At 30.4% G+C, this 26,375-nt stretch overlaps 2 protein-coding genes across 7 annotated transcripts in view; one reads left to right on the forward strand and one right to left on the reverse strand.

Moving 5' to 3' along the window:
- The window catches only part of LOC126738818 (teneurin-a), a 1,182,227-nt gene that overhangs the window by 122,050 nt on the left and 1,033,802 nt on the right, over positions 1–26,375 (forward strand). For 2 of the 3 annotated variants that reach the window (XM_050444260.1, XM_050444261.1), the window contains exon 2: positions 3,205–3,417. In XM_050444260.1, coding sequence (XP_050300217.1) covers positions 3,205–3,417 — 213 coding nt within the window. Of the gene's footprint in view, positions 1–1,035; positions 1,266–3,204; positions 3,418–26,375 lie in introns of those variants that run through there. The other variant, XM_050444262.1, reaches the window with a different exon arrangement.
- LOC126738819 (endoglucanase-like) overlaps positions 11,269–26,375 on the reverse strand; it is a 33,291-nt gene continuing 18,184 nt past the window's right edge. For 2 of the 4 annotated variants that reach the window (XM_050444269.1, XM_050444270.1), the window contains exons 2-4: positions 13,622–13,792; positions 11,625–11,852; positions 11,269–11,546 (exon numbers count right to left, since the gene is read on the reverse strand). In XM_050444269.1, the coding sequence (XP_050300226.1) occupies positions 11,296–11,546; positions 11,625–11,852; positions 13,622–13,792 (650 nt within the window). In that variant the 3' untranslated portion in view covers positions 11,269–11,295. Of the gene's footprint in view, positions 11,547–11,624; positions 11,853–13,621; positions 13,793–14,026; positions 14,189–24,459; positions 24,533–26,375 lie in introns of those variants that run through there. The other 2 variants (XM_050444268.1, XM_050444267.1) reach the window with 2 other exon arrangements.

Here is a 26,375-nt window from a genome sequence, read left to right on the forward strand (position 1 = left end):
TGAACAACTTGACGTTTTGCTTTCTTTCGAAGAAAATCCATACACTCCTCTGTCGCAGATTGGGGCAAATTTACACATGGCGAAATCTGTTCACCGAATTAAAAAACATAAATATCACCCCTACAAAGTTATTTCTGTGCAAGAGTTATTTGATGACGATTTCGATAGGCGAAATGAGTTTTGTGAACACTTACAAAACATGTGCAATCTAAATAATAATTTAGTAACAAATATTATTTTTTCCGATGAAGCCGCGTTCTGTTTGAATGGTAGTGTGAACAGGCAAAATTGTCGATATTGGGCAACAGACAATCCGCATTGGATGATGGAGGTAAGCACCCAGTACCCTCAAAAACTAAATGTGTGGTGTGGAATAGTGCGCGGAAGTGTAATAGGTCTCTTTTTCTTTGAACAGACTTAAACGGGACAAGTGTATCTCGATTTTCTCCAATTTGAATTAGTTCCAGCATTACTAGCTTTATTTCCAATTCAATTGGACCCAGACTATCCTGACGAAGAACTAATTTTCCAGCAAGATGGCGCTCCTCCGCACTATGCTGCCACTATGCGTAAATTTTTGGATGAAACCTTTCGCAATCGATGGATAGGAAGGAGAGGACCCATCGAATAAGCGCGCCATAACTCCGGAAATAATTGAAAATGTGCAATGAGACTTCATTGATCGCCTTGGATATTGTCAAGCCATGAATGGCAACCATTTTAAACATTTAACTTAATTTTTGTTCTTTTTTTATTTGTTACATGAATCGTCTTTTTTTCGATAACTGCTGACTTTAGGTAAAGGACATGATGCATGAAACATACGTAGAATTCTACGCGAAATTCAAAGATAAAATAAAAAAAGGTGCTTTCACACACTACTGAATTTTAAATAAATTTGGACATAACTTTTGGGATGCACTATATATCAAGCATTCCATTGGGAAAGTATGCAGTTATCTTGAGAGAATAATTATTACTCTAATAACCTAAATTACAAAGTAACTTTATTAAATAATAGTATTTTATATCTCATTAATAAATATGAACCCCTTGGCAAAAAATAAGTTAGAAATGCATTTCTTCCGTAGATCACCAAAAATATGATAACATTTAATGAAATTCCAGGTTAAAGCCCCTCAGGCTTATGTTAAAAATAACAACAGGGGCCTGTTTAGGATATTATCGGGTATTGGAGAACTATACTGAGCATGCTATTGGTACAGAGAAAACCACATATTTCAATCAATTCTCTGCAAAAACTGGTAAGGATTTTTGGAAGCAAAACAATTAAATCTGGTTTATAAGCCTAAGTTTAAAAGCTCACTAGAGCTAGTTGATGCAACAAATAAACACAAATAGTATGGTCATTGCAATATAGTTTTTGATACATTTTTTCTATTATACCAGGGGACCCAATAAGTTCTCAAGTTCGTCGTCTGACTTTGTGGTAAATCAAAAAAATAATTGGGTAAATCTGTCATAAAGAATCGCTGGAAAATATCTTAAAACTTCTAACAGGGCGTAACTGCCTTCTTAAATTTTAAAATTGTATTTTCCTGAAATTTCTCATTATAACTAAAAAAAAATTTTTCACATTTTTAAAGAAAATAAGTCTATCTACCATTTACGTAAAAAAAAATCTGTTATTTCAAAAATAAAAATGGTGGTGGGCCTTTAATTGTGTTTGCAATAATCTGCTCTAACTTCTTAACGGTTTGATCGATTTTAACAAATTTGGTATAGTTGAAAAATAAGTTCTTGAGCAATAATAGTCGATCAAAATATAGTTAAATCACTGAGAATACGACGCAAAGTCCTAAGAAAATAAAAAAAATTAAATGGGATGTTATGACTTTTTCTTTATTAAAAATTAGCCAATTAACATTCAAAGAAGCAAGTGAAAACTGTTTTTCAGAATCATGTTACTAACCTCAAATATTGAGAAACTTAGAATAATGGATTTTTGATCTTCCTGAGGCTTAATTGAATTTTGATCCTAATTCTATAGTTTTTTTTATGCTACACAACTCTATAGCAATTTTGTAATCGATTAAAATATGATCACTGTTTAATTTAAAATACAAGACTTACATACGATAAATAACTAGTAAATCACATAATTGCGAAGGTGACGATTTAGAACTGATCTTAAGGCAACAGCAGGCTCGGAAGTCCATATCTTAAAAATAATATTATTTAATATTTTTAGAAAATAAATTAAAAAAACTTATAGGCAACATTTTATTCCGATTAGAAGAGGCTCTTAGGTACAGTGAATTCGGATGAAAAAAAATTGCACTATTAGCGTGGCAAAAAAGACTTTTGCCAATTAATGACAAAGATATGCAAAGCGTAGATATGCAACTCTCTATGGATAAGATTAGTTTAAGTTATCTCTTATTATAGATAAGATGTTAAAAATACCTTTAATCAAAAGGAATTTATTAATTGGTCAATGGCAAAGAAAAAGAGGATTTAACATAAATATTAAGAACAAATATATCCAAGAGTTTATGAATAGAGATGATGAAAATATTGTTTGTAAAATGAAATATGGTAATACAGTTTTTGCATAATACTGACCATTCCATGAGCTAAAAGGATCCTAAGTTTAAGATCGAGATACATCTAGGTCTCGTGCCGGGTAAATTTTAAGGGCAGTCTAACAAAATCATCATTAATCTTCTAATAACGAACCATCTAATTTCTCGGCTCATCTTTTTTACAACTTAAGTCTCTCTTTTTCATAAATAAAGTGAGAAAATTATTGTCGATTTTCATTTTAAAAAATTGGTTCATGTCAACAATCGTGGATATAGCAAAATACGCAATAAATAGGATACAGTAAAAGATCATAAAGCACATTATCGACGGCTAATGAATATTAAGTCATGTTTTGCTGCATTAGTTGACAAGAATTGACAATTTAATTTGAAAACTGTCATGGTGTAATCTCGATGCAAATTTCTTTGCAGATCGACTGCCTTATTTAGGGTTTTAATAGTAAAAGTTGCTTATTGTTTGAGAAAAGTAAAATAAAATATATATCTTAAATCACAGTGCTTTTAAGTTGCTCTTGTTACTTTGTTATAAAGATTTGTTTGCAATGAAAAGTCTTACCACTTACTAATTATTTAATTTTTAAAGATATTATACGAATGTCCTAACGGCAACTTTTATCATTTGGAATTTTTGTTTTAGATGAGATGCAACGTAACTACGGATCAGAGGATACAGAAGAAGCAGTTTCAACTACTGACAATCCCACTACACCTTTTCCGACTCCACCAACATCGATCATATCTCCGCGATCGCCTATACCTCTCCACAGACAAGCTTCACCTTTTCCGTTGGAAAGCATTAACCAGCCCAGACGAATTAACTATCAATCGGATCGGCTTAGAAACGTCACTGGTAAGCTAAACTTAAAAAAATAAAAATCACTTAGTGTTTAAGATGATAAGATGAAATCAGATACAGACAAGAATGGTTAAGGAAATATATGCGTGTAACAGAAAATATTAAATTTTGTCAAATTGTATTCTTTTGGGTGTTTGCAAAATTTAAAAATACTTCTAATTATCCGAGAAACCCAAGTTGCTAATCTCTAACAAATTAGAGCAGTGCATTTCTATTAAGGCAGAAGAGTGTGCATCTTAAGTCGCAGCTTACGTGTGAGTTGGACTCCCAGAAAATTTATTTCAAGTTTCCCTTTTTAGTAGGGATGGTAAAGTCTATTTGAGCAAATTAAAGATTGTGATTTTGATCAAAAACCCATTAATTACTAACTTTGGGTACACGCAACATTTTTTTAAATACTAATATTTTATTTAACACGTTGAGTGCCGCAATGTTGCTAAAAAGTCTAACCCATTTGGCCACTTTTTAATTTTGCGATATTTAGTTCAAAATAGTTTATGTATTAATAATTAGGTACACATTTCGAGTTTTAAAAAAATTAGTTTAAAAAAAACATATTTTTTAGTGTGAGTCAACATATGTTTCACGCGGCCTATGAGTAAAAAGTTGTCAGTTTTGGCCACGTGAGACATCCGCGTTTCACGCAACAAGATCATGTGTAGTAGCGCCAGTCCTATTGGCAAAATAGTGTGCGAGGGCAGGGGTGTAATGAGTGCGTGACTGACGCGCGTACCGGAATTGTTTGAGCCTGTCTGTTACCATTCGAATAATTTGAATTAGTTTGTTTCGGGTCGTTGCTTGAGTAGGTGCGTTTATTGCGAGTATAAAAAATGAGCTACGAGAAGGATCAAGCGCTGTTGCAACAACTTATGGATGAGTATCTCTCTGATGATTGTCAAGATTTTAGTGATGGTTCCTCTGATAACTACATGCCATCATCAAGCGAATATGATTCAACTGATTCTGAGCCACCAAATAAAAAAATTAAAACTAGGATATATGAAAGGTATATAGTTATTTGAAAATTTTAAGACATAATTTATACTGATATTTTCTATTAGGCCTAGCATCAAGAAATGTTAACCCTCAACATCACATGACCAGTTATTGCCAAATTCAGGTGTGACGGATCAACCCTCAACACCCTAAGACCAATTGACCAACTCTAATGTATCGGAGACAATAGAGGAAGTTATAAAAAATTATATGGTAGATGTTGACAACGAAGACGATGATTCTGCAAATATGGATATGACCTGGTCTCCTGTGACAGGTACCAATATAAAAAAGTTTGATTTTACTGTACAGAATGTAGGAATCAAACCTAATATTTATGAAAGGTCTCCTAACAGTTCTCCATTATAATTTTTCAGTATATTTTTGGATGATGAAATTTTTCAGATAGGTATGCCGCTCAAAAACTAACAGATCCACAGCCTGAAATAAACGCTAGACTAAGAAAGTGGAAAGAAACTAATCCCGAGGAATTAAAAAAATGTATAGGAATTTTACTTTGGATGGGTCTAGTGCGAATGCCTCACTTATATTCCTATTGGTCGACTTAAAACATTTACTATAATAAAATTAAAACATTTACTATAATAAAATTAAAAACATAATGTCCCGCAACAGATTTCAACTTTTACTTGCAATGTGGCACTCATGATAATAAGGATTTTTCTGATACCAGTAACCTTCGAAGAACCGAAAACTGAATCCAAAAGTGGTCGTTGATAAAAAAATAAATCAGGGTGATATTATAGCCAGGGAAAGTAACACGGGAGTGCTAATATCTAAATGGAAGGATAAAAGAGATGTCCATATGTTAAGCACTAAACATACCGACGAAGTTGTTACAGTAAAACGGCGAAATAAAGAAGTTGTAAAGCCCTTAGTTGTGATGGATTATAACAATTCAAAGGCATTCATCGATTTGTCGGACCAACTAAAAGCTTATAATTATGCACTTAGAAGAGGTATCAATTGGTACCGTAAGCTTGCGATAGAAATGATATTAGGAACTACTATTGTAAATGCACACATTTTATACTGTTCTATTACACAAAATAAAATTAGTATCACTACTTTCAAAGAGATTTTGTGTGAAGAACTTCTAGACATAAATTGTGTTGACAATGAACCAGCGCCAAACAGGAATGAAAGGAAACATGTGCTAACGGAAAAAGAGTGCCGCATACGATGCATTGAATGCTATCGTAAATTATATGAAGAGTTCGATAGAAAACAGGCCCAAATGAAAGCCAAAAATACAAAATTTTTCTGTGAAATTTGTAAAAAACATTACTGTATTTCATGTCTCTTTGAAGTACATGATTGCACTAACAATAATTGATTTTTTTGTGTAAAATTAGTTGTAGTCTGGCATACTCTGTAAGAAAACATATTTTTGTTTATATGGTTTTGTTTCAGAATGTATTTTGTTTTGTTTTAATTTTAATTTGTTATTTAGTTTAACGGTTTTTAGAATTTCAAACTTACTTTTTTTTGTTGATTTTGTACTTGTAATAAAAAAACGTAAAAACATATGTTAAATTATTTACCCTCTAAAATTCAATTAAAATACGTACATAATACCAGGCCAAAGTCATTTGCTGTACCCATAGGCCATACAGATTCGTTGCCCATGTATTTCTTATGGAGATGAGAAGCAAGAGCTGTTGCACAAGGCTCGATAGTTAATTCGACGTGTGCAACACATACGTTTCACGTGGCCCCAGAAAAAAAAAATTCGTGTGAAACATATGTTGCTTCTCAAGGCACTCAACGTATTAATAAAGTTTTTAGTACTTCTAATGGACCCTTATAAATTTCTTTTCCCTCTTTATTGATTTAGAGATTTTTTACAAAAACGTCGATTTTGCAATTGGTATTAAGCTTTTTTTTTGACAGGTAAGTAGAAATAGTAAAAAACAAAAAACATCGACATCATCTCTTAGCGACTAAAACGTAGAATTCTTATTTTCTCATAATATATCTCATTCTTATTTTTAAATGAAACATCATAACATCTCTTAAAAAGTTTTTTAGTTTTTCTGTTACATAACCTCCAACATAATGATGATTGTACGCAACGTTGGGCCTACCGGATAGAACACGCTGACAACAGCGCAGGGTTCTAGTCGAGAGGCATATCTTAGCAACAGATGTTGTTTTGTTTTAGTTTTCAGTCAACCTTTGTTTACGTACTAGGTTGTGTAGTTTGATCAAAAGTGAATTTTAGGTGTTATTTCTTCGCCAATTGATAAGTTTTTTACTCTCTTATATATGTAAATATGAATATTTCTAAACTCTAGTACAAGTAAAAGCATGAAGTATTTAGAATACCGTAGAATATTTCCAAAGAAAGACTGATTAGAAAGGTATTAAGATCAAATTTCATTATAACAGATCATGTCTTAACTGGTGAAATGGAGAAATCGAAAACCTTTGACAACCATCGAGCTTATATCTATATTAGAAAATGATTATAAATTACAACACGCGGTGCATATCGACGCTGTGTACATTCCGCCGCTGGCAGGTGAACTTACAGACGACAGAGATTAAAGATGATATTTTGTACAATAATAGGGATTTACCGGAGATAGCCGAAACGTGAAATTCAGGCTAGTTTATCTGAAGAATTAAAATTAGAGGATGAATTACCGTTAAGTTCTTTTAAAATATTGTGCTAAAGTGGAAAAAAAAAACATTTTTCATATAGCATGTGACCGGAAAATGAAAAAAAAAGCAAGGGATGAGTTAGAGGAAACAGTTGGTAAAAAATCTCTATTCGAACTTTTTTTAATATATTTAGATGTCGTAGTCTAGGAAATGATTCATTGTTTTATAAATAAAACTGCGAACGATCATAATCGACACAATTAGGATATTACTAAAGAAGATCTAAAAAGGTTCTTTGGCATCCTTACCTTTTCTAGATATCACCCTTTACCAGCTACTAGACTTTATTGGTCAAAATATAAAGCTCGAGTCTCTTTTCAATGCTATAAATGCTATACTTGCCCATCGATGAAGAGATGGTACGATACTTTGGTAGACACAGCTGTAAAATGTTTAGACAGGGCGAACCTATGAGATCCGGGTTCAAACTCTGGTGTTTATGCAGTTTAAATAAATATTTGTATAGATTTATTTCATATTCAGGAAAATCAAAATTGGAAAAATCAGAACGAGGTTTGGGAGAATCAGTCGTACTAAATCTTTATCAATTGCCCAAGCTCCTTCCAAACACCAAGTGTTTTTTGACAACTTTTTTTTTTACATAAGCTATTTTGTTTGCTAGAGGCTTTTTTTATATATATACTAGAACCATCCGTAAAAAAAATCGTACTAAAAACACCAAACTAATCATAAAATCGTCCCAAAAATTAATGAAAAATGTTTTTCTGTTTAATCTGATCCGGATTATGAAATTTTGATAGTGCGATAGAACGACAACAACAATTCGGTTATTACGCTTGCCACCAAGATGTGTGCCATTGAACTTTTGGTATCAGTAGAAGATTATTCCCATTTCACAACCCATAGTCATACTTCACGTTAACGTGAGATATATCGATATGTGATACATATGTATATTGTTTAAACAGGCCGATTCCCAAGAATAACCAAACTACTTGTGTCGCAGTACGGTCGAGAAAACGATAAAACTTAACTTATGATGGGATTTTATCAAGAAATATATATATCGTTAACTTAACATATCGAAGGAGTTGATTTGTTGCCTTATATAATATATTCGATATTATTCGATATGCCGTAATGGTATATCGAATTATAGATGTAGAGTAAAAGGAAACAATGGTAGTGGCTACTTTTTACAAACCTTGTGTTATTTTAACCATAGCGTTATTTTTACACTTGGAAAATGTAGTATAGTAAAATCTACAATATGGTCAACAACCAAAACATAGGCCAACTAGATTTCAAATCCTAAATTGCGGCTGCCCTCATACAACATGAAAGAGCCATTACCATAGAAATAGAAAAAACGCCTGAGACAAGTGCGTAGAACTTTTTTACAACTTAACGCTCCGCCGACCTTCCGATCTGTTGCTGTGTAGTATGTACATTATTGGACATATCATAGTTCAATAAGAAGAAAAATTGAGAAGAAGATGCCGTCAGTGTCAAAGTCAGACTATATACAGGGTGTTTTAAATTCGACTCTCAACATGGGCATCGCGGAATCTATAGGAGATAAGAAGCTGGGATTAAGGCGAAGCTAAAAATGTTTAAGCCTAATAATACGGCGTTGAAAAAAATAAAAAATTTCGAATGGTTCCGAAGATATTCAAAAAAATACAAAATTTAAAAACAAATTATTTTATTTTTTCTAAGCTTACTACTTATTCGATTTTAAAATAATTTGCACGTTTGCATAGTCACTTTTTTGTGCTACATGGTGGTATTTTTAGATTTTTAATACGACGATTCATATTTTACCAACCATCATCAACTCTGTTTTTTTTTATAGGCGCCATATTGAATTATTACGTTTTAAAGATATCTGCAAAATTATCCTTTTAACGTTGTATCACAAGTAATATTAATTTTTTTGTAATAACACGAATTTTTGGAAAAAAACTATTTTTCGCAGTAGAGTGTGATAAACTGACAAGACAACATTTAAACTCATCATAAATATCATATGTTTTAAACATTTCTATATTTGGTATTAAGTATAAGGTGACATTATATGGTATTTTAATAATAATTTAAGTAATTATGTTTTTAACGAGTAAAGAAAAGCGAGCTTTGATTAAAATTTATTATAAATACGATAGAAATGCCATAAGAATTATTTATGTTAGAATTACTTATGTTTAATTTTTCTAATAAGCCTAAAAGTAAATATAAAGGTAGAATGGACGAAGAAACTAAAAAAAAACTTAGTTAAAAAGTTATGGATTAGCGATGTTTGTACTTATTGCGCATCATAGAAAATACTTTGTAGATAAATATGAACCCAGAAAAATCTAGACGGCAAGTTCCAAAATATTATTGCCGTTCCTACAGGTGCTTGAAGACAATTAAAAAAAAGCTCTTAAGCCCTAAGGGATTGAAGCCCTTTAAAATTCATTTAGCTCAAAAACTGCATCCTGATGATGCCGAAAGGACTGGCTAGCGCAAAAAATTAGTGACTACATTTAGCCACTGTAGCATGTTTAACAGAAATAGCAAAGGTATTTAAATCCAAATAATTCACGATAATTTCTGAAAAATTTAGCCAAAAAGTAAAAAGTACGAATTATCCTAAATATTTGCGCAGGTATTTATAAAAAATCTTAAACTCTTAACGAAGATTAACTTATTACCAGTTTCTTAAAATTCGATTTAAAGGAATATTTGGATAACATAATTCCCTTGGAAAATTACTTAAATATTTGGTTTCATCAGGATGGTGCTCCTCCACATAATATATGACAAGTGTTAAGTTATCTTATAGAAAGGTTTGCTGTTATGTGGATTGGAATTAATGGCTCTGTAAGAGGGCCGGCCAGGTTTCCTGAATTAATGAACAGTTAAATATTATTAGGGATTTTAATAAATTAGGTAGACGAAAAATAAATAGCGCAGTACTCAATATTCATAAGAGACTGTTTGTTGAAATATTGTATTTACCGTATGTTGAAATTGTGTCTCGGTACACAGGGACAACAATTTCAATACTTAATATAACTTTATTTTAGATTTTATGTTTTTTGTTATTTAGTTCATTTTTTATTTATTTATCTACCAATGCGTTAAACCCAATATGAAATAAAATTGTTAATAATGTTTTTTTCTGTTGGTTTTAATAAATAGATTAATTTAGTTTCTTTTAAAATATTTACAGGTGGTTCGAAAATAATAAGAGTGTAACCCTGAAGTAATGTGTGTGCACCACTATGATATTGCATTGCTAGTATTTCTGTTCATCTTGTATTTAAAACGGGTAGCATTCATTGACACTTTAAATATTGCCTTGTCGGTTTATGGATATTCTACTATGATGGCAAATTTAGTTTTTTGCAAAAGTTTAGGTCTTTAGAAATAAAAAAAAGTTTGATGTGATACATTATTAAAAAGGGAAATTCGCAAAGATTTTAAAAATGCAAAAATCAAATATGGCGCCTATAACAAATGTTGATGATGATTGGTAAAAGACGGAACGTCGTATTAAAAATCTGAAAACATACAAATTAAAAAAAGTGGCAATGCAAATGTGCAAATTATATCAAAATTCAATAAGCTCAGAAAAAAGTAAAATCGATTTTTTTTTTTTTTTAAACGGCATAGTGCTAATAGCATAAGTACAAAAATTCTCAAGTTTGTCTTAATTTAACCATCCTCGTATCTCTTAGATCCGAGTCCGAGATCCCCATGTTAAGGGTCGAATTTGAAGCACCTGTATGTACAAAAACTGCAAAGGACATCTTCATAGAGATTGTTTTAATTTATTTTATATTAGAGCAGAAAAATTGATTGATGTTGACTGATCCCAACGTTGCGTCAAGGCAACATTTTTTTTGCGCCAAAACAAAAAAAAATTTTTAATTTTTTTCCTTAATTTATGTGCTTTAAGTCATAATAAGTAACTAAACCATTTTTAAAACTGTTATTTCTACTCTTGGCAATTAATGGGTTAAGGAATAGCCAGGTTTAAATGTGCAGCCTTGTTCAATGGACGGTATTCATTGTTATGCCCAAAGTTTTACTTTATGATAAGATTACTAAATCACCGGTAGAAAGGGTAAGGCCAATGGGCATGTTAATGGTTAAATCATAGTCAGTTAAGAATTCTTTAACGATTTAACCCCATAATAATATGAACAAAAATTAATTTCATACAAAATATTTATTTACTTAATACATATTGTCATTTACACAACCAGTAAGGGAAGTAAGTTCAGTTGGGCAGGTAATTTGTTCAAAGTCAACCTGTGGATTATCAGCGTTTTCATACCATCCAAATCTAAAGTGGCATCCAGCTTGAAGTTCTGTAGGGAGCTCGTCACATTCAGCATCGGAAGTGACTCCACCGTATTGCTGACCCCAACCGCTAGATGGAGCATTCCATTGAGTTTGGCAACCGCGGGTGAAAATACCCACACCACCTAAAAATTACATAAATGTAATTTTTAGTTTTTATATGATAGGGAAAAACAAAAATTATTTTTTATTGTCATATTTACCTCCGGGAATTTGAATGTCGAATTGGTTAGATCCTAAGTCTCCTCCAGTATTAACGTTTTGTACAACAAAAGTTTTGCCAGCAAGAGCATTTTTAAATGTAAGTTTTAAACAAATACAACATTTGCTGTTGTCTACACCACCAGTGAAAGAAGCGGCTACGAACCCATATGCAAAAGTGTCGTTAACAGCCCAGGGTTGCAAGTTGTTGCATACGTAGGAAGTACCATCTATATATAAAACAAAATCAGATATTAAAATTCGTAAGAAAATATTAAGAAAAGGATAATATATTTCATAAAGCTGCACAAACACCCCCATGTTCATAATAACTTTTCATAATCATGCATATAGGATACTTTTCCGTTGTATTTTTTTGTTGATTTTGAACAATTTAGAAGTAATGTAGGAGACTATGTATTTTTTTGCATAAATGTCTGATAATAATATTTAAAAACTTGTTTCGAAATTCAGAATTTGAAGTATATTGATTAGTACAGATGGAAAAACACTTCTGCCCAATACTCTAATTAACGTGTTGTACAATATCAGATGCATGAAAATAAAGATAATGAACCTAAAAATAAAGATGTGTAAATAATATCGGTAGGATCAAAATTATGTAAATTAAAAAACAAAACGTAAAAGAGCTTAAAGTTCAAATAGAAGTCAGTGTTGGGATTGAACAGAATATTTGGGCCCAAATAGTAGGTTAAAATCTGCGTTAATCGATTCATTATTCTTATGAAATTTAAGATATATACAAAATTTATTGTTTGGTTTATGTTTTTCCAATGGCAATAAAAAAAAAATATTTCAATAAAGGAAAAAATAAAACCGATAAAAATATCTTAAAACTAATGCTTAGGCAAAAAAGAAAAGTGTTTTTTATATTACAATGTATAGCATTTTAGTACAACAACGCGTATTATTTATTCCTTGTTTCCTTCTGATTTTTAAAATGCTTTATTTTTCATTTTAATTTTTTATATTTCATTTTATTTTTAAATAACCAATAACTATAAAATCTTTTATTAATTTAGGCATTTGGTGATTGTTTCTTGCTACAATATGCATGAGGGTGAATGAAGAATTTCGAAGATAAAACATATTGACAATGAACAAAATATCCTACAATTCTAAGTTGTGTTTAAATTATTCAACTAAATTGAGAATAAATTTAATATCTATCAAGGACATTTATCATTACATACAATTGATTTATATGACGTATATTATCTGAGTACTTTTTTTTATCAAGAACAAATATTAAAGTTAAATAAATGATTTTCTAATTGTAATTTAATTAGGTTAAACCATTAAGTGCATTTTATTAATGAATCTAAGATATGTTATTTAATCAATGATTCATGTAAAAACATGGCTGCACCGGCTTTTTCCTTTTAAGAAGATTTCAAATAAATGGTAAGATTTTATTTTGTACTTTTCGCGAATATTAATATGTAAGTCCTATAAATTATTTATTATCCTAGATTCCTTTTTATGCTCGGAAAGATCTTTTAACTAAGTTTTATAATTTTTTAAATATTGTACATTCATCAACTAATAAGTGTTAACAGCCATTTTTTTGCTGTCTTCAAGGACCAGAAAACTTTTTAACGCAGCAAAATAATTTTAACGTTTGTCTAAAAGATTATATTCTCTTTCAAATTAAGTTATTCAAAAATTATTTTAGTGAAGTATTGAAGATTAAAGAAACTAAGATAAGTACTATTAATATTTTTCTAAGTTTAGCAAAATTATTAAAAAAAATAAATAAGCTTATAGGAAGTTCTTAAAATTAAATTTTTGAAAAATAAGGCTATAGATATATAAAAGATTAAGAAATTGCAAGAAACTTAGAGAAGATCTTAAAAAAATCTTACATACATTGATATTGGTGCATTGACACCATATCAATGAATTGATTGACACCATTGAAGGTGGACAAATCGCATAAAACAAAAAACTGAATAAAAATATGTTAACTTATACATACCCCAATCACATCCAGAATGTACTGAAGCATTAAGTTTAGTTTCACCATCAGCGGCACAGGACTCCACAGGGTCCAGTGTTCCAACATTTTCCTTCCACGAGCAAGATGGCTTACAGCAATCCCAGTAGCGGGTGGTAGTTCCAGAACCGCTAAGACCATATGCAACAGCAACTATATTATATAATAATTTAGTTCAAGTAATAATAGACAATTTAAAAAAAGTGTATAATATATGTATAGTACATTAAATTTCATGCATGGCCGAAAAATGTTTAATACATAGGTGAAAATAGATTAAAGAAAAATTATTCAAATTGTGTTTTAATAAGGCCCTGAATATTGATTAAGAAAAAAAATTAGTTCCTAAAATGAACACGTATTAGATATAACAAATATATTTCTTACCAACGGATAAAACCGCAATGGCACCCACAAAGCTTTTCATTATTAAATAACAAATAACTAATTATTCGATGAAACCTCTACCTTTTAATGTTTGAAATGATCTCCTGTTTCTATTTATACTTAGCAATTGAAGTTTTATCTAAATACTTGAAATTATTTATCTTATAAATCAACAATTTTTTACACTGTTCAAATAGCGTAAAAAGTTATTGATTTACACGATAAACAATTTTAAGTGTTTTGATAATTATACTTGAGTTATTATTAAATATATCGTCTTGATTGTCTTTTTTGCTTGATTAAGGAAAATCAATAAGCATTTAACGGAATGTTCATTATATAATCACACAGACAAATCATATAACAAAAACAAGTTCTATACAAGTTATAGGTAATCTCTAAGATCGATCATGTATGTCAAGTATTTATCTAAATCATATTTATAAATAAATTTATTATAATAATAATTTTTAGTGAAATACCAAATTAACCTATCGTTTTTAGGGAGTTATCTAAAATTTTTATTAAGCTGCTATAAATTTACTTTAAGATTAAAATCTATTCAAAAAATAGGAGATACTTTGAGTCTTCATAGGTAGCCATATTTAACAAATTGTATTACATTTTTCTTAATCGGCAATTTAGGAAAGCTTAAGAACATTTCAATTACCAAGATTTACAAATTTTACGATAACTATGATAATCGTTTTATTAGCAAATCTGCATCTGCAAATCTGCAGAGTATTGAAATTTCTTTTGATCAACATATTTGTGGATTTTTGTATATTAATTATACCATTTTTACTCTTGTCCAGAAACACCAATGGTATGATGTATATTTAAATTTTGTGTACTTAAAGCAATTGTTATTTTTCGTATTGAAAATGCGTTACGTTTCCTGCATAGCCTGAGTGGCCAGGAATCCAGACAAGGTGAACCCTGCAGCCTACCTTTACCAGTTTCTCCAGGAAATTTATGCACTAAAGCTTGGAACTTACTATTTTAGCCGTTGTCCAGAAATGAATTATAATTAAGTGTAAAATCATGGATTAATGGCAAAAACCGAAAGACCTACTTTGATATTCGTAGGTTTTCACCTTATAGATATTGGCCGACTATTTTAGTATAAACTTATTATTAATGCGTATTTTGTATAAAAAAATATAATTAATAAAGAATTCTGTATAAGAATAATTTAAAACAAAAATTAAAATTTATGAGACCAATAAGCTTAAAATTACTGACTCGGTATTGGACAAGTTTTCACTTTAAATGGGGAAGTTGCTAATTTTTAACTAGTACAAGCATATTAATTGGTAAATTAGATACATTCGATTTATATTTTTGAGGTAAATAGAAATATTTATTAGGCTAACTTTTGCAAAAGTCCTAGCATATACAAACCAATAGCTGCCAAACGCGTCAACGTGTTTAACTTGTAACTATTTGAATCAAAATCGGGAAGTGCAGTAATTGGCTCTTAAGTTAGAAATTGACTTAACGTAATGGTGTTAAGGCCGTTTGGGTCTGAACTTACAGGACTCTATGGTCGCGAATTTAACATTGCTTCTATTTGTACAACCACAGTATTAAATTCTTCTTATGTTGATCCCCAATGACCCAAACCAAATGGGGTTTTACACATTTAATGCCAAATGCCAGATTCCGCTAAACCAATAAAGTCAAGAGCAGTGCATTAAAGTAAAATGTCAGAAAATTTCTTGCGAAGGCTGTTTGCATGACATCTTTGAGATGTTTGCTGCTGGCCACAAGGTTAGTACCGCAGTCTCTGTATATATTTACGACTTTTCCTTACCGAGAAATCAATAATCGTAGAGTAGCGAGAAATAACTCTAAAGACAAATGTAATGTAGCTTCAAAATGCAGGGCTTTTGTACAGCTGCAAACAAGTACTCATATATGTCTTTAAAATTTTAAAACCTCTAGTCCGATGGGAAGCTACGTGTAAAGGCCCGACCAAATCAACGCAAACATGTAAAAAGCACTTTAACTGGTTGACACGGAATATAGGGATACTAGCCATTTGATGCATATTAGACATGGGATTTACCCTTAAACATCTTAAAAATTTTTCAGTTACAAATAAAATGGCCCTTTGGGATTTAAAGTTTAGAAATTTTGCAAGATAAGTGAATGAGTGGTTTGGAAACCTGGATAGAACTTTCCAAATGCGTTTCCTCAAAAATTAACTCAATACGTCTTGCTTAACGTGGAAGTAGGATGGGATGCTTATAATTATATTTTCGAACTTATAAATTTAAAAAATTTTGATCTAATAGTTCTGAAAAAGTGCATGTCATAATAGAAATAAGTGGCCTGAATTCTTCATGGCAATCAGTAACATCAAATTTCGCTACAAGGAACAACATCTTCGTATCTCTTAGATCCGAGTCCGAGATCTCCATGTTGAGGGTCGAATTTGAAACACCCCGTATATGTGCAAAAAATTCAAAGGACATCTTCAAATAGAATTTTATTTAAATTTATTTCATATTAGAGCAGAAAAATTGATTTATGTTGACTAATCCCAACGTTGCGTCAAGGCAACATTTTTTTACACTAACACATTTTTCCTTAATTTTATTGCTTTAAGTCATAATAAGTAACTAAACCCTTTATAATACTATTATTTCTACTCTTGGCAATTTATGGGTTAAGGAAAAGCCAGGTTTAAACATGCAGCCTTGTTCAATAAACGATTTTCATTGTCATGCCCAAATTTTTGCATTATGATAAGATTACTAAATCACCGATAGAAAGTTAGTGGTAAAATCAAAATCAGTTAAGAATTTTCTAATGATTTAACACCATTTAGTATTATAAACAAAAATTAATTTCATATAAAATATTTCTTTACATATTGTCATTTACACAACCAGTAAGGGAAGTAAGTTCAGTTGGGCAGGTAATTTGTTCAAAGTCAACCTGTGGATTATTAGCGTTTTCATACCATTCAAATCTAAAGTGACATCCAGATTGAAGTTCTGTAGGGAGTTCGTCACATTCAGCATCGGAAGTGACTCCGCCGTATTGCTCACCCCAACCGCTAGCTGGAACATTCCATTGAGTTTGGCAACCGCGGGTGAAAATACCCACACCACCTAAAATTACATAAATGTAATGTTTGGTTATTATATGATAGGTAAGGTAAATAAAAATAAATTATTATTGTCATCTTTACCTCCGGGAATTTGAATGTCGAATTGGTTAGAGCCTAAGTCTCCTCCAGTATTAACGTTTTGTACAATCATTGTTTTGCCAGCAAGTTATTTTTAAATGTAAGTTTTAAACAAACACAACATTGGCTGTTGTCGACACCACCAGTAAAAGAAGCGGCTACAAACCCATATGCAAGAGTATCGTTAACAGCCCAGGGTTGCAAGTTGTTGCATACGTAGGAAGTACTATCTATGTATAAAATAAAATCAGATAATAAAATTCATAAGAAAATATAAAAAAAGATAATATATCTCATAAAACGGTACAAAAAAAAAATCTGATAATTTTCTTTCATCCTTCATTTATTGTTTGAATGCTTAAAAATATGGTGGTCAACTAACATGAACAAAGTTTTAGAAAAGTGAATAAACAAAATAAGTTTTTTGGACAAAAAATACTATTCCAAAATAAAGTTCGATTGTCGATTAAATATTAAATTAGACCTCTTGCATCGTATTGGCCTAGTAACCTATCAGTTATTGAAAAATCCATATTTATCTATGTTTTTTGTAAACCCTCAAATTATTAATTTTTTTGTCCAAAAGGTCTATTCTAATATTATCCAAAGTTCGTCCAATTTCAATAAGATACACTTATGCATTCAGACGATATCCAAAAATCATCCTTAGGATTAGATAGATTTTTCAACATGCTGTACAGTGCAACAAATATACTGCTAGTATAGTATTCAGGGAACGTCGTAACTTTTACATAGAGAAGAATAAAAGAACCTGAATTTTGAATCATTATTAAAATTCTCAGGCATTTGCTATACATATAGATGTCCAGTATTGATGATCTTAACCAAATTTTATCCAGTATTTTATATTCTACTTTGAAAGCAGTGTTTTTTTGCCGATTCTTGAACTGTTGATTACATTTTAAGTTCAACAATTCTCGCTTTTTGATATTATGAGACAAAGTTTTCAGTGCAATATTTTTGCATAAATTTAGGATTTAGAGTATATTATTTAGTACAGATGGAATAACATTTTAGCTAATCTTCTAATTAACATACTGTAGTATACAGGATGCATGAAATAAAGATAATAAACTTAAGAATTAAGCTGCGTAAATAGTATGGGTAAAATAAAGATCATGTAAGTTAAAAAACAAAATGGAAAAGAGCTCATAAGTTTACATAGAAGTCAGGGTTGGGATTAATTTTCAAAGATGGGCTTAAAGAGAATATTATATGAGTCTAAATTGAAGGTTATTAACTATAAAATTACTTTTCTATTTTTAAAAACATTTTTCACTTAGGTATTTCCTTTTTTCTAAAATTTTTGGTAATTAACAAATATCTTTATATTTCATGAAGGTTGCTTTTAAATTTTTACTTTAGTTTATTTAGTAATTAAAATATTATATATTAATTTGAAAAAAGAACAAATAGAAGTCAATTAAAGAATTAGTAAAAAAATATTTAAATTAAAAGAAACAATATCGAAAGTATAAAACGTATTTCTCCTATTGAATTTGAATACCCATGAGAGTACTTATTTTATTAACGTCACCTTCGAGTGTCTTTTATTTAATTGGCGTGATCTAACAAATATTATAGGTGTCTGAATTTCTTTTATAAACTTCCATTAAGTTGAATAATGAACAATTGATTTCAAATTTTTACTGAGTATTAAGCTATACAATAAAAAGAAACTCACAATAAGACTAACAATCAATTAGCGTCAATTAATTTTTACTCGAGCCTAACGATACCAATTAACCAATTTTAAGCGATAAGATCTGATCAATCAGAAAAAAAAATCCTATCGATAAATTAGGCTCTGTTCATATTAAGAAATCATTACCAAAATCAAGCTTATTATTTAATACCAAATATTCTTCATACAATATATTGAGAAAATTCAAAAATAAAAATCGAAACACTCATATTATTTGTAATATTACACCAATTAAATGGACAATAAGGTAATCAGTCAGACCTTATACGTGAAACGAAATCTTAAATTTTGTAGGCGATTTCTGTAAACATCATAATGAACGTTTCAATAGTATTTTTTATAAATGAGGATTTAATTTAGTTTTCAAGGATGGATGAGAACCAATACCTATGAAATCTTGTATCAACTTACGCTTTCTCTAATTGTTTCTTGCTACTCTATGCATGCGAGTGAATGAAGAATTTCGGAAACAGTGTATATTGATAATGAACAGAATATCCTACAAACCTGACTTGTGTTCAAAATATTCAACCAAATTGGGAATAAATTTAATATCTATCAAATGTTACAGCCAATTTTTTTTCTTATCTTCAAGGACCAGAAAACCTTTTAACCCGGCAAAATCATTGTTACTTTCTAAAAAAGTATATTTCGTTTTGAGTTGTAGTATTTCTAAAATTATAGTTATGTGTTAACTTCTTATATTCAATTTTAAAGATTCCCTTTTTAATGAAGTTATTCAAAAATTAGTTTATTAAAGTATCGAAGATTAAAAAAATTAAGATCTTTAAGTTTAGCAATATTATTAAAAAAATACAAATGAAGCTAATAAGAACTTCTTAAAAATAAATTAAAAAAAAACTAAGGCTGTAGACATAAGAAAGAATAAGAAAGTGCAACAAATTAAAGAGAATCTTAAAAAATTCTAACATTCATTGATATTTGTGCATTATAAAAAAGTGGACAAATATAGCATAGAAGAAAAAACAAAACAAAAATTTAGAAATCTTCAAACATACCCGAATCACATCCAGAGTTTACTGAAGCATCATGTTTAGTTTCACCAACAGCGGCACAGGACTCCACAGGGTCCAGTGTTCCAACATTTTCCTTTCATGAGCAGGATGGCTTACAGCAATCCCAGTAGCGGGTGGTAGTTCCAGAACCGCTAAGACCATATGCAACAGCAACTATAATAAATAATAAATAGTTCAAGTAATAATAAGAAAAATGTATGTATGTGTCCGCACTAGAGTAGACGTGTTTATTTGCTGCTCCCGTATAAAATTAAATATCTACAGATACAGTGACTGATTATTGCTGATTGTTTTCCAGTGTTTGCATAATTAAGTACAGAGGATACAAGTAAAATTTGACTGCCTGAAGAGTTTTAGAAATAGTGAACCAACGTAATATATTTTGTTGCATCATGGGCGTTTTTACTGATCGTCAATTAAAAGAAATCAAAGGAATCGTTAAAGAAATGTCGACAGAAATAATAACCGAAATAATGCAAAATTCCGTATTTATGAAAGCTATTGCAAAACAAGTCGCCGATTACGTTACAATAAAGTTTGAAGGGCGCATTGAGCAACTAAATACAAAAATTTAACTTATTGAAGAAGAACTTTCGGATGCTTGTCAGGAGAACATGAATTTAAAAAGTAGAGTTACTGATCTGGAACAAAATTTGAAACTAGACCGTATACGTTTTTATGGCATTCCTGAAAGTAATAGTCAAAATCTGATGACAACCGTACAAAATACTATAGCGACTTACCTAGACTTACCCAATGTCAATATCACAGAATGATTTCGGAGTGGTAGATTCAACAACATAAAAAACCTAGAGCAGTCATAGTCAAATTTGGAAGTGTATATGAAAGAAATCAAGTCTTTTTTACAAAGAAGAAGCTGAAACACTCCAAAATAGCTATAACTGAAGATTTGGTGAAAGAGCGGTTAGATCTACTTAACTATGTGAAGGAAAAACTGGGAAAGGAAACCGTCTAGACCATGGGTGGGAAAATCTATTTCAGGGCCGGTGAAAAAGGTAAACCTAAAATCAGAAGATGTCACGACCATATTTAAATAATGTACTGGTGTAGCAAGTATTTTTCAGTTTACCTTTTTTTTATTATTATCCTTGTTAGTACATAATATTGTTTTATTTAATATTTTTTTGGGTATATTTTTTTTAGTTTTAAATTATTGGTGGGTTTTAACTTGTACTTGTACAAGAAACCTTGCTGATACTTAGTTTAAATACTGTCTAGCCTGTTGCAGAAAAGTTATATATTTATTTATTTTTGATAAACGATTTTGAACCATATTGTCATGAGGAAATTTGCGCGAGTGCGATCACTATCCAACCACCATGCAGATTCGGCAGATCTATTGAATACTAAAGAGATTTTTTGGGTGTTTCGGAGACCTGGTCAAACGAAAATATACCTTCTAGTATGGTTGGTATAAACGGATATAATCTTGTAAGAAATGATAGACAGTCAAGAGGTGGAGGTGTTTGTTTTTATAAAAAGGATTCATTTTCATTAAATCATCTATCTAAACGATTCCACGGGAGTTTAGAACAGATTTGGATTGAAGTAGACATTAATGGGAGAAAGTACGCTTTGTGTTCCTTATACAGGCCACCACATAAGAGTTTTCCCGAGTTTATAGATGTTTTCGAGGATACGTTGTCAGAAATGATAGTAAATGTCAATGAAATTAAATTATATGTGGGGGCGATTTAAACACGAAATTTATTAAACTTAGATAGCGTGTCTTCTTTTAGTTTGAGCCAACTAATTAATAACTCTACTCGAGTAGCTGCCACATCTATTACCTTATTAGATGTAATATTGGTTTCAGAAGGTCTTAGACCTGAAAGTTTTGGCACCGTTGATGTCGCCATTTCAGATAATTTTTTGGTTTATTGTACTCTATTTTTAGATAGTAATAGATCTGACAGTAAAACTGTAAAGTTCAGAAATCTTAAACGTATTAATGAAGACTTACTTAAATACTTTTTGGAAATTTCACAATCCGATAATATTGTTTACTTGAATAATATAAATTTAAAAATTCAATATCTTAATCAAACTATACTTGATATTTTTGATGTGCTAGCGCCGCTTAAAAAAGGTAACTTTCAAAAAGCCTAAACCACCCTGGCTGACAGATAAGATATAAGCAATGATTAAAATAAAGAATAAAGCATTTAGCAAATATAAAAAAACACGTTCGAAATTGCACTGGGAATACTTTAAGCAAATTAGAATTCAAACTAATATCGCTATAGCAAACAAGAAAAAGAGATGTCTTGAATTTACAATTCATAATTGTGGAAGAGACTCTCGAGCATTGTGAAGGAGATTGAATAATTCAAGCATTTGCAATAAAAAAATTAAAAATTCTATTCCTGGCACACTTAATAATCCTGATTCTATAAATCGACACTTCTTACAATTCTCAGCAAATAATAAATCACCGGATCAATTACTATATAATTACTACAAAAATAATAGAAAATGTTGCTTTGAATCATTCTTTACCTTTAGGACAGTCACCAATCGGAAGTCAAGAAATATCTGTTTGAAGTAAAATCAATGGCTACCGGCTCGGACTTCATTACTCTTGAAATGCTGCACTTGTCTTGTCCAATGACATTGCCATATCTGACCAATATAATTAATTCCTACTTATTAGGTTCTGTTTTTTCAGAATGCTGGAAAGTTTCCCGGGTTATTCCTCTGACCAAAAAAACTGCAGTTTCAGAACTTGATGATTTGCTGCCGATTCCTTACAAGTATGTCCAAAGTTCTTGAAAAAATAGTGTTTACACAAATATCGGAACATTTAAATCTGTATAAAATTCTCCCCCCATACCAATCTGGTTTTCGCTCTGGTTTTGGTTGTGCAACCGCAATATTAAACATAACTGGTGATATAATAATTAAGGCTGCAGATGAGAGCAAATGCACAGCTTTAGTTCTATTAGACTTTTCTAAGGCGTTTGACACTATAAACCATAAACTTTTTTCTTCAATCTTAAATTTTGTTGGGTTTTCAGAGCACGCAATTGTACTTTTAATGGATTATCTTCCAAATAGATTTCAGTTTGTTGAAACATTAGATGGTAGATCAGAATATGGCAGGGTGAATTGTGGCACAGGGCTCAATTTTGGGCCCTTTACTCTTTAGTATTTATACTAATAACCTCACTAATTGCCTAAAATTCTGCAAGGTACACCAATATGCCCATGATAAACAACTTTATTTCCATCTGAATATATTAATGCAGAGAAAGTCATAAACGAGGATCTTAATACTTTGTTATCATTTTCAAATCGTGATAATCTTCTTACTAACCCATCTAAGTCAAAACTTATGATTTTTGGTAAATACAAGGAGAGTGTTGAATCTTTTATAACTATAAGTAGAGGTGATCATTCTTTATCTTGTGAAAAAGTTTCAAAAAGTTTAGAGTTGTATCTGTATGTCGAGTTGCGCTTTAAATTCCATATTAAAACCTGTCTACAAAAGGCATATACCACGCTGAAGTTACTTTATCCTCACAGACATTCATTATCGCAATCTTTAAAAATTAAGCTGACAGACACTCTAGTTTTGGGCCATTTTAACTTTTGTGATGTGGTTTGCTCACCTTGTCTAGATTTCAATGAAATACAAAAGATTCGACGGAAACAAAAATCTTGTTTAAGGTACATCTATGGAATTAGAATGTATGAGTCGGTCTCTCATAAATTAAAAGACTGTAACTGGTTAAATATGGTGAAGAGACGCAAATAACATTCTTTGGTTTTATTTCAAAAAATTATACTAAATAAGTGTCCTCCTTACTTGGTAGAGAAGATTAAATACCGAACAGACGTTCATAACTTAAATTTAAGATTTAAAGGGTTAATTACTCCACCACCTCACAAGACCAGTTTTTTTCAGCGATCTTTCTCTTATAACATTTATCAGCTTTATAATGACATTCCTACAGATCTAAAAGCTTTGTCGGAGGGCTCTTTTAAAAAAAAGGTAGAATTACTGCACCATGCTACTAATAGCATGGTGTTTGGTTACGTTTTATGTAATGCTTTGATCAAGGTTTATAATATGTATGTATGTATGTATATATGTATTTCTTTTTGTACGTTTTGCTTAGTTTTCTGCGGGCAACAGTGGTAGTATATAATATTTTTTTAATTGTATATTTGTTTTTAAATTCTTTTTAAGGAGGATTTATAATAAGGATTCTTTAATTAGGAGGATTATTGTTATTATTATTATTATTATTATTATATAATTGATAGACAATTAAAAAAAAATGTAATATATATAGTGCAATTTCATGTATGACTAAAAAATTTTGGTGAAAATAAACTAACGAAAAATGTTTTAAATTGTGTTTATATGAGGTCTTGAATATTGATTGGGAAAAACAATTAGTTTCTACAGTGAACACGTATTCGATATAAAAAATTATTTTCTTACCAACGGATAAAACCGCAATGGCACCCACAAAGCTTTTCATTTCTAAATAACAAATGATTAATAATTATTCTATGACACCTATACCATTTAATGTTTGAAACGATCTCCTGTTTTTATATATATTTGGTAATAGAAGTTTTATCTAAATACTTAAAATTGTTTATCTTATAAATCAAAAAATTTGTACACTGTTTAAATAGTATAAAAGTTATTGATTTACATGATAAACAATTTTAAGTGTTTTGATATTTATACTTAAGTTATTATAAAATATATTGTCTGGAATTTTTGTTTGATTAAGGAAAATAAATAAGCATTTAACGGAATGTTCATTATATAATCACTCAGACAAATCAAATTATAACAAAAACAAGTTCTATATATAGGTAATCTCTAAGACCGATCATGTATGTCAACTATTTATCTAAATCATAATTATAAATAAATTTATTAAAATTTATAAATAAATTTATCATAATAATAATTTTTAGTTAAATCCCAAAACAACCAACCGTTTTTAGGGAGTTATCTAAAATTTTTATTGAGCTGCTATAAATTTACTTTAATATTAAAATCTATTCAAAAAATAGGAGATACTTTGGGTTTTCATAGATTGCAATATTTAAAAAATTGTATTACATTTTTCTTAATCGTCCAATTTAGGAAAGCCTAAGAACACTTCAATTACCGAGATATGCAAATTTTACGATAACTATGATAATCGTTTTATTAGCAAATCTGCTAAGTATTGAAATTTCTTTTGATCAACATATTTGTGGATTTTTGTATAATAATTATACCATTTTACTCTTGTACAGAAAAACCAATGGTATGATGTATATTTGAATCTTGGGTATTTAAAGCAATTGTTATTTTTCGTATTGAAAATGCCTTACGTTTTCTGCATAGCCTGAGTGGCCAGGCATCCAGATAAGGTGAACCCTGCAGTTTACCTTTACCAGTTCCTCCAGGAAATCTATGCACTGACGAGCTTGGAACTTACTATTTTAGCCGTTGTCAAGGAATAGATTATAATTAAGTGTAAAATCATGGATTAATGGCAAAAACCGAAAGACCTACTATGATATTCGTAGGTTTTCCCCTAATAGGTTTTGGCCGACTATTTTAGTATGAACTTACTACTAATGCGTTTTTTGTATAAAAAAATATAATTAATAAAGCGTTCTGTATAAGAATAATTTAAAACAAAAATTAAAATTTATGAGACCATTAAGCTTAAAATGAATGACTCGGTATTGGAGACGTTTTCACTTTAAAATGGGAAGTTGCTAATTTTTAACTAGTACAAGCATATTAATTTTTGGTAAATAAGATACATTCTATTTATATTTGAGGTTAATATAAATACTTAATTGGCCAGCTTTTGCAAAAGTCCTGGCACATACGAACCGATAGCTGCCAAATGTGTCAACGTGTTGCTTGCAAATATTTAAATTAAAATCGGGAAGTGCTGTAATTGGCTCTTAAGTAAGAAAGTGACTAAGCGTAATGATGTTAAGGTCGTTTGGTCTGAACTTACAAGACTAAATGGTCGCGAATTTAACATTGCTTTTATTTGTACAACCACAGTATTAAATTCCTCATATTTTGATCCCCAATGACCCAAACCAAATGGCTTTTTACAGATTTAATAGCAAATGCCAGATTCCTCTAAACTGTTAAAGTCAAGAGCGGTGAATGAAAGTGAAATATCAGGAAATTTCTTTCGAAGGCTGTGTACATGACATCTTTGAGATGTTGATGCTGGCCACAAGGTTAGTGCCGCAGTCACTGTATACGTTTACGACTTTTCTTTACCGAGAAATCAATTGTCGTAGAGTAGCTAGAAATGACTCTAAGGACAAATCTAATGTAGCTTCAAGATGCTGGGCTTTTGCACAGTTGCAAACAAGTAC

The sequence above is a fragment of the Anthonomus grandis genome, chromosome 7 (assembly GCF_022605725.1).
Source record: "Anthonomus grandis grandis chromosome 7, icAntGran1.3, whole genome shotgun sequence".
Classification (NCBI taxonomy): domain Eukaryota; kingdom Metazoa; phylum Arthropoda; class Insecta; order Coleoptera; family Curculionidae; genus Anthonomus; species Anthonomus grandis.